This window comes from Belonocnema kinseyi, chromosome 3 (assembly GCF_010883055.1).
Source record: "Belonocnema kinseyi isolate 2016_QV_RU_SX_M_011 chromosome 3, B_treatae_v1, whole genome shotgun sequence".
NCBI classification, from domain to species: domain Eukaryota; kingdom Metazoa; phylum Arthropoda; class Insecta; order Hymenoptera; family Cynipidae; genus Belonocnema; species Belonocnema kinseyi.
The window spans coordinates 85,538,924-85,549,398 of NC_046659.1; the positions used below are offsets into that span (position 1 = coordinate 85,538,924).

The following is a 10,475-nucleotide window of genomic DNA, read 5'->3' on the forward strand; positions in this document are numbered from 1 at the left end:
ATTATTATTACTGCATCATAAACTCCATTTAATATTAACAATCGCGCACATTTTAAGTGGTAAAAAGCGTTTAATTGTCCAAAGTAAATCTCAACTGTCACTACTCCCGATTAGACCGTTGCCATTTTATTTCGCTGCTCCCATAATGCACCGGCGCTCTTCCGACAATTGCTTCAGACACCTATTCTTAATATCCCTATTATAGCTATACTTATTAGGGGTTTGACGATACGATATCCCTGGTATATGGAAAATGGTCAAGGATATTCATTTTCGCTGATCCAGGTATCTTTCTAAATTCCTTCGTTCGTTTCAGATTATGTTTGGCTATAATAAGGAATAATTTCCCTGTCACAGCTCAATTTTTTTTACCGTGTATTTTCCTTCAACATACTACTGACACTTAATCCAAATATTATAACAGGAGAACTTCTTTTGTCACATAAACCTTAACAAACAAAGCTATCAGATAAAAATAGAATTTACAGTAGACTGTGGCCTAACCTCTTTATTATGAATTTCGTTAGTTTTCATCAATGCCACATCGTCACATTGATAATTATGAGAACCTGTGAGTCATATGATACCCATGCGACACAAACTTGAATAAGTATTTTACCGCCTTCAATCTTTAATCGGTTTTTTCTGTTGAACGACTCAACAGAAAAAAAATTATAACGCACATTCGGTTTGGATTAAGATTAGGTATTAGAAAATTATTTTATCTAAAATCACGAAACAACCCTATTCAAATGAACTCAAGTTGGAAAAAACAAAAACAATATAAAAAAGATCGAGTAATCTCAGTTAAATTGAAGTAAATTTAAATGAATTGAAGAGGAATGAAAAGAATTAATTAAAATTCCTAAGAATTCAAGACGAGTTTAAAATGATTGAGGATGAATAAAAAAATCTAAACAAAATCTTTTAAATTTAGTAGCATTGAGTGAAGTCCTTGGAAATCCCTTGAAATCTTAATAGCTTGAAAATGCATTAGAATCTTTTAAAATATCCTAACATTCTTTAAACCCTTCAAAATTCCTTTAAATTATTAAAATCAATTAAAACTTCCTGGGAATCTTTTAAAATACCCTAAAATATTTCAAATCCTTCGAAACTCCTTGAAAATTTTTACATCTCTTGAACATTAATTGGAATATTAAAAAATGCTTTAAAATCTTATAAGTCCTTTGGAACCCCTTGAAATTATTAGAATCTGTTAATAATTCCTCGGAAGCTTTTAAAATGCTCTAAAATAACACAGGCCAAACATGTTTCGTTGTTGGAAAGTGGAGGGTCATTTCCGAAGTAAGTTTTTGCGTAGAATCCGAATCCGGGATCAGAATTTGCCCATCACGTCAGGATTTTAAGATATTTGAGGTTATGTACCCAAAAATGGCGTTTTTTTCTACTTTTAAAATTATGTACAGAAAAAACAAAACTTTTGAGGATTCTTTCTCAATTATCCCGATTGTCCCATTATGTCGTGAACATTTGCTTTAAATACTTTGAGGCAGACATTTTCTACTGGATGTTTTCTCTTGAAAATTTGTATATTTGGGTATTTTAAAAAATTCCCAGGAAGTTTTAATTGATTTTAATAATTTAAAGGAATTTTGAAGGGTTTAAAGTATGTTAGGAAATTTTAAAAGATTTTAATGCATTTTCAAGCTATTAAGATTTGAAGGGATTTCCAAGGACTTCACTCAATGCTACTTTTTATTGTTTTTGTTTTTTCCAACTTGAGTTCGTTTGAATAGGGTTGTTTCGTGATTTTAGATAAAATAATTTTCTAATACCTAATCTTAATCCGAACCGAATGTGCGTTATAATTTTTTTTTCTGTTGAGTCGTTCAACAGAAAAACCCGATTAAAGATTGAAGGCAGTAAAATACTTATTCAAGTTTGTGTCGCACGGGTATCATATGACTCAGAGGTTCTCATAATTATCAATGTCACGATGTGGCATTGATGAAAACTAACGAAATTCATGATAATGAGGTTAGGCCACAGTCTACTGTAAATTCTATTTTTATCTGATAGCTTTGTTTGTTAAGGTTTATCTGTCAAAAGAAGTTCTCCTATTATAATATTTGGATTAAGTGTAACTTTTTAAAACTGTTAAAAGTTCCTTAGAATTTTTTAAAAGAACCCTAGCTTTCCCAATAGCCAGGTTAAGACTATATGGGAACTGCTGAAGTCGTGCAAGGCCGTGTTCCGCTCATCACTTTATCTTCCCAAATCATAACGATAATTTACGAATATAAATGGTACATTCTTTGGTAAAATGTAATACACACTCTTTGTTTAGTGCGTTCCGTCATCCTGCAATGCGACGCGTATGTGTTTAAACTTTTACGCAACCGTGTACGTTAGTCGGCTTAAGGTACGCAGAAGGTCGAATACTTTCCGGACAGATCTCGTGGATGCAGGATATTGATTTCTAAAACTTTCCATAAATAATAAATAGAAAAGTTATTACGGTGTTCATAAAACTGTAGAAGTTACAAAACCCTCCATTTTACTAAATCACAACAGCAAAAACTCTGGCACAGGTTACGTAATTAAACATCTTTCCATGTATTCTCATTAGGACAATGATGTTTCGTCCATTAGTATTTCTTATCGGATGGTGAAAGCTAGCAACAAGAAACATGTGTATTTACCACTGTAAGCTCGGTAACAGATGCTGCGGCTACGAATCTGGTCATATAGGACCGCGTGCAGTGCATTGCAGCTTTCCGACCCATTAATCGCTTCAATGCGAGAAGATCCGACCTGGCCGGCTTCTATTAGCCGATAATGATTCTATGGCTAATCATCTACGGCTCATCGGAGGGGCGGAAGTGGATGAAATGGTACAATATCGCAAGTCGTAATACTGGGAATGTGTAAATCAAGGACGTTATTGGAAGGTCCATAAATGATGTTACGTTCCAAGCAAGGGGAACTATATTTCACCAAGGCTTTCAGCGAGTTTTAGTTTCCAAAAATCCAATCTCCGCTTTGATTAGCTAAAACTTCCAACTTCCATTTTCCATTTTAATTATCAGCTGAAAGCATCATCCCCTACTAAAATTCTTTTCAGGTTGATGGTTTCAATTATCTTTGAACTTGAATCTCTTCATTTATATTTCAATTAACGATAATTAAAAGTTTTCTTTCTGAATAATTCATTGCAGCATCAGACGTCAGACCCACTTGGGATATTCAAAATAGTGTCAACCAGGGATCTACTCAAATCATGAAAAAAATTTCTTACAATTAGAGGTTTTTTCCAGGTACATCTAGATTTTCCAGGTGTGATTTTTCTTAATAAGTTTATTAAAAATTTAAAACCCATCAGTCCAAGGGTAAAAACAGTTCTACACATATTTAAAATTGTTTTTTTTTTATTCGTGAAAGTAACTTTATAAAACGATAAGTAATTTATTGATGATACAAGTTTTTAAGAATCTAATCAATGTGTTTAATTTAGTAAGCTTTGTCAAATTATTACGAGATATTATAATATTAAATATATTAGGGTGGTCCAAAAATAATATGAATAAATTTTTGAAGTAAAATGACTAATTAAAGTTCTTATTAAATATATCACCGCAGTGGAACTAAACTTTGCCATCGATTAATCATCAAAGTCGTGCACTTAGACCATGCATTATCCCAATGCAGATTGTCCTACATGTTCCCGTGGTATATCGATATTGATGGGTTCCAACGGAAATTATTCGCAAGTTTTCACATCCTGAACATGAAATTTGAAACAGTAATTTAGCTCTATGACACATATTTTGCAAAATTAACCAAGACTTTAATGAGAAACTTAACCGAGTTTAGTTTAGATCCTATTTGTTCAAGCGCATCTTGAAGCCCACCATTAAACCTTGTCTGATTTCTGTACATATAAGTGATGTAACTGCAGGGAATTTCCCTAATTTGTTACTACGCTTTCACTATTACACTGTCTCTATCGTGTGCTCCTATATATTTTCGACTCAAGTGTCCTTTAATTCGAAGAACTGAATAGCAGAAGAGAAGAGGTAATTGTCTGGATTAATCTCAAAACTCCGTAATTCCTACTGTCGTTAAATCGCATATGTAGAGAACTTGCCTTCATTCGCCAATCGTTTAGAATCAATCCGGACACAGTGTGTCTGAACGAACTTTAAATGGGGGTGAAATGAGAGGTCTTATATTTTATATTTTTATATTATAAATTGTTTCTGAAGCAATCTAGAACGAAACGCAAAAATAATATTCGAAATACCTCGTTTCTACTAGCAACATAACTTGGTCAGTACAATGTTAAAATATGGATTTTACACCCAAAAATGATCTCAAAACAAAGGAAAAAGAGTGATTTTTCACGAAAATAGAAGGATAAATTCTTTGAAGCAAAATTAATGAAGATACCATATTGCATTCAATATGGAGTGATTCAAGTGTAGTTTCGACAAATATATAAATTATGAAGAAATATATCATTATAGATACAACAAAATAGTTGAATTTTCAACCAAAAAGGAATAAATGTCTACTAGAAGGGTTAGGTTTTCGAGTTGAAGTAAATTTACAGTTTAAATTTTAAACAAGAGATAAAAGTGTAAAAAAATAGTTTAATTTTTAACCAAATAGTTGAACTTTTGAACTATAAAGATAAATTTTCAACTAAATGGTTCTGAGATTTTTAAAAGGCAAAAATTTAACTATAACCAAAACCATTTGCATCTCAACCAATGTAAACGAATTTTTAACACAAAATGACGAATTTTGAACTGAAGTATTTTTTTATTTTCTAGCCAAAAAGATCAATTTGAAACAAAACACTTAAATTTATAACTAAAAAATATTCATTTCCAATAAAAAAGTTAAACAAGTGAATACGTTAATTTTTAACTGAAAACGATCGATTTTCTACCAAAAATGGAATAGTTAAGTTTTGAGTTCAAAAAATTAAGTTTCAAAGGAGAAAAAAACGGATTACCGGACAACATAGTCAAATTGACAAACAATGAAATAAATTTTCAACTGAAAAAACGCATTTTTTTTAATAACTTCAACTTTCAATCAAGTAGTGGAATTTTTAAGCAAAACAATTAATTTTTGACCAAATAATTTACTTTTCAACTAAAAATAATCAGTTATTAATCAAACATGAGAGCTAAGTTTTCGGTTAAAAAAAACAAATTCACAACTAAATAGTTTAATTCTCAAACCAAAGAGATGAATCAATCATTACTACAATTAATTAAATCGATTTTTTACTAAATAAGTTAACTTTTAACCAAATGAGATGAATACTCAACGAAAACATAATTGTTGATATTTCAACCAATGAAGATTTTAAATTAAAACCGTGTCTAATGTTTTAGAAGACTTTTAAAATAAAACCCGAAGTTGCATTTTTAACAAAAAAGTTAAACTTCAACTAAAAAATATGAATTTTCAAGGAAGTAGTTAGATTTTCTTCGAGAAGAAACTTCATTTTTAACCATGAAATATGACTTTTATAGGTTAAAAAACTGAATTTTCAATCTAAATTCACGGATTTTCCATACAAAAATACGGATGCTCAATCAAAAAATAAAATTTTCAACAAAAAAAGATTAACTTTAGCAATGTAAGATGACTTTTCTATAAAAAAAAACACATGAATTATCTATCAAGAGGCGATTGTTCAATAAAACAGTTGACTCTTCGACCAAAAAAGTTAACTTTTTAACGAAAAAACCATATAATTGAATTTTCAACTATAAAGAGGAATATTCTCAAGCCAAACAGGTGATTTTTTTCAGAAGATAGTGGAAATTTACAATAGAAATTATGAATTTTCGACCAAAAAGATGGCTTTACCTGAGAAATTTTCAATCAAACGGAATCCCATTGAAGCAAAAAAACTAGTATAATTTTTTAAAAAGGTGGTAAAGGGTGTGAAGTCTGTAAATTAACAGCACAGAAGCACAAACAAAACGGTTAACAGTGCCAAAAATTACAACGTTAGGTGCAAACTAACGTTTCTAAACTTCTAATATACATCAAACTATAGTCTTAAAATTGTATTCTGAGGCGATTATATTACAAGAATGGTTTTCGGCATCTAATTGCTATGCAAAAAGTTCTTAAAGTTCAGTAAGAATGAAGAGCCAATTTTACGTAACCACAGCTCGTATTGTCATAAAATGGCCTAACAGAAAAAAGGACTAAGAGAACGTATTAGCTCGAAAAGCTTTTCGACGGTTCTACCCAGAGTCAACATTTGTAGAAAAACTTGGCCTTAAATACCAGTTGGCCAATGATAATCCTCATTCATTCCAGTCCCAAGTTGAAAAAGTACGAGAATTTTCGCAACACGTCCACCGGGGATTTGCAGCTCACTGCATAAGTATAGCCAGGGAAACTGAAACGGGCCGAGTGCATCCGCACATGTTCCTCGTTAAATGAGCCTCTGGTGTACACTTACATTTAAATGGGCGCATGAGAGAGAAATGTTTTCATGTCCAAAGGCTTTCCGCCACCCAGTCTTTAGGAGATGAATCACAAGATGCAAGGTGGGTTGCGCCAAAGGTTAAAATGATACCTTTCAAGTCCAAAAATCAATCTGAAAACAATTCGGCACGAGAATTATTATCCAAAGAAGATATTCATCTTGTCTTTTTGCGATTGAATATTGACTTGGGTCGTAGCAGTGCTGTGGAAGCCCTCACCCCTATACCGCCTCCTAGAACTCCCTTATGTATAAATAAAAATGATAAATGATAACTATTATTTTATGACCAAAATTCTAATCTTGTTACATTTTTAATATACGACAAAGGAACCAATTATCAAGGAAATTGTCAACCTGAAACTTCGCTATCCTCTTTTTTTATAAAGGAAAACACCTAACACTTTAAAACTTGTTTTCCTCCACAACAAATTTATTCGACTTCAATTTCTGTATGCATTTTTATACAAAAAATTAAAACTAAATAACAATTTCTATAAAAAGACAATGTCGGGTAATTGTATCTTAAGCAAAGCAAACTAATAAATAAAAGTAAAATTTACTTAATTATTAAATAACCTAATAGAATAAGATTTACTTACTAAAATGTGAGAAAATAAAATAACACTCAAAAATGAGAAGGCAGATAATACAGAATTACAAGAATTCCAAGCGAATTTTAACGAAGTCGGGATACATTCATAAGACTTCAAAATAATTTAAGTCAGGTTTAAAAGAATTCATAACAATTTAAGTCAGATTCAAAATAATTCAAATGCATTGCAAAAATACCATTGATTTCATCAAAAGAGGAATTCGAAGATATTCATACAAATTGTAGGCGGATTGAAAGTAATTACAAATTTTTAAAAACTCATTGAATTCAGTAAGTTTGAAGAGAGAAGTCAAAAAGAATTTGATGAAATCCCTAAAAATTCTAAGAGAACTTTGGATGAAGTAAACAATAACTTTGATACCATTAACATATAAAATCTGATATGTTCTGAAATCCTGGAAAATGTATTAAAATACATTAACAGCTTTTAAAATTCGTTAAAATCCTTCGACTCCTCGTAAATCTGATAAAATATCTTGGAATATTTTTAAAGTTTATAAGTCCTGTAAAATAATTTTGTTTCATACGAAATTCTAAGGAAATTTTTACAACCACATGAAAACTTTTTTAAATTCCTTGAAATTGTAAAAAATCCCTTAAAATGTTTTAACTTCCTGGAAATGCCTTGAAAATCTTTGAAAGCATATAAATATTTCGAACACTTTAAAATACCTTTAAATCATTAAAATCAACCAAATATTTCCAGCAGGATTAAATGAAAGGGTTTCAGCCCGCTCAAAGAGAGTTACAGGATTGAATTTTGAAAGACGCTCTTTACATATATAAGACGAGACTTAATAAAAAAATCTTTCCGAATTTTCTCAATCCGTTCTTATTTAAATCTTATTTAAACAATGTAATTTCCCTTCTTCCTAATGGAAGATTCCTATTTAAACTTTATAATGTTTAATATTTCAGTTAATTTTCGCTTATGTACATGTAAAACTTAAAAAGAAAAAAGAAATTTACCTTGGGGTGCTCACGGACCGGCACCAAAACCTTGACAGCAACTCTTATGGGCTTCTCACGATAGATGTCCACATATTTATGGTCCTTCAGAGGCTTTCCTATGGCCTGAGTTTTTTGAATCTCTGTAACATAAAGTAGATTCGTTTCTTCTTTATCGTCTGTCGAATCTGAGAGCAATAGTCCCCCCAGAGTCATATATACGCAAGCTAGACAATGGCGAAACCTATCCAAGTACACAACACGATAAGACACATAGGTATCGAAAACTTTCCAGGAAGTCGCCCGTGCATATTTATCGGAACACCGTAAATCTGGAAACTCGTTTGTACGATAAAGGGTTAATGAGTTTTTTCGTCGGAAATACAAAACTTTATCTACACACTTAAGATCTTCAACTTTCAACTCTATCTCGGTAGACAACTCCGTCAATTAGCTTTTCATACCAGGTGGATATTATGTTTCCCTTTTTAAAGTTTAGACCATCGAAACTTCGGCAAGTTTAACCACTCTCGGAACACGCTACACACTATCCTTGTAATCTGTTGCAATCTTTAATCTTAATTTTAATCCTCTAAAATCCACTGAACAATCATACATTTTCAAATTCAAACTCTCAAAAGTAAACATAATCCAATCGCCACTAACACTTCTGTATGCACTAATAGGTCCCCGAGATTACTCTTTTTTAAAAATTAAAAAAAAGGCCGTCGATTACGAATATCTTGGGTAGGTTTTCGAAATATGGGACAATTTTTGTTTAAACAATTTCATTATTTAATGAAAAAAAAATTTAGAAAATAATTTTTAACCTGTCTGAGAGAAAATAAAACTTTTTTGCATTTTGCACCTTTTTCGTATGAGTAACGGTTTGCAATGTACAGCGTTATAAATAAATGATTTTTTAACAAAATTTCCATATTTGCACAGTATTACCTCAGAATTTATAATTCAGAATTTCTTTTAACTTGTACACTGTCTATATCAAGGATAGATCTCTTAAAAAGAAATCTTCCAATCGAATAAAAAATTCTCTCCTTAAATTGTTGTTAAAAAGTGGTTATTTTTAAGAGGATACCGTTTAGTATCTTTATTTATTAATAAACAATCATCCAGATAAACCAGTATCATAATGTTGCTTTAAATTGTTGCGAAAGCTTTATCTAGCATTATTAACATAATTTGTTGTTCACAATTTATTTTGCTAAATTGTTTATAACAATTTAAATAAATAATGACCCTTGATTACCAAAATTGACTTCAATTTTTTAAAATTAATACTTGACGCAAGACTAAACTTTTCACTCTCTTGATATTTTCTCGCACGACGAGACATTATTTATGGCCTTATAAACAATGTATTTTTTATAAATACACCCTCCCCTAAAAGCCACAATTTTCAAGTTATTAGTGATCACCTTTTATTATATCCTTAATTGTACCATAAAGAATGTAATTGTCTTGGGTAGCATTTTCGATAACTGAGCCTTATTGTTTATAACTATTATTGTTAACAAAAACGCTCAATTTAGAAAACCGATTTTTTCTTAATCTTTTTATTAATCTATGGAAAACAAATAGAACTATTCAATCTCGTGATATTTATCGTACGACCAGCCATTATTTATTTATGGCCTTATGAACAATGTAGTTTTTATAAACATACCCTTCCCTAAAAGCCACAAATTTCAAGTTATTAGCGATTACCTTTTTTTAATATCCTTAATTTTACATGTACTTGAAGTTACGATCGTTCATTTGAACGAAATTAAAAAAAATTATTTTTCAATTTTTTTTTTTGCCTAAATCAATTAGGACGGAAAAAAAATATTCTGTCGGAAAGAATTGTCGAATAAAATTTTTTTTAAGGGGTTACCTACCCTTACACATCACCCATTATTTAGACCTGCCTAATGCAAGTTTGATTGTCGATATTTGAAAATATAAAGACGTCCAAAATTCTCTTTTATTAATTCAATAATTATGGAGTGGTTGAGAAAGTTCGACAAGGCCCCTAAAAACCACCCTTAATATAACCATACCTAAAATGTTAAAAATGACCATTTTGATTGTCGATATTTGAAAATATAAAAACGTCAAAAATTCTATTTTTTTGTCTCGCTAATTATAGAGGGAGTGAGAAAGTTCGGCAAGACCCCTAAAAACCACCCTTAAAATAACCACACCTAAAATGTTAAAAATGACCATTTTGATTGTCGATATTTGAAAATATAAAAACGTCAAAAATTCTCTTTTTTTATCTCACTAATTATAGAGGGAGTGAAAACGTTCGGCAAAACCCCTAAAAACCACCCTTAAATTAACCACACCTAAAATGTTAAAAATGATCATTTTGATTGTCGATATTTGAAAATATAAAAACGTGAAAAATTATCTTTTTTCCCCTAA

General features: G+C 30.8%; 1 protein-coding gene across 1 annotated transcript in view; it reads right to left on the reverse strand.

Annotated features, from left to right (window-relative positions):
- The window catches only part of LOC117168727 (KH domain-containing, RNA-binding, signal transduction-associated protein 3-like), a 151,049-nt gene that overhangs the window by 58,285 nt on the left and 82,289 nt on the right, over window positions 1-10,475 (reverse strand). Inside the window, exon 2 of the mRNA XM_033354456.1 lies at window positions 8,070-8,191. Coding sequence (XP_033210347.1) covers window positions 8,070-8,191 — 122 coding nt within the window. The remainder of the gene's footprint in view (window positions 1-8,069; window positions 8,192-10,475) is intronic.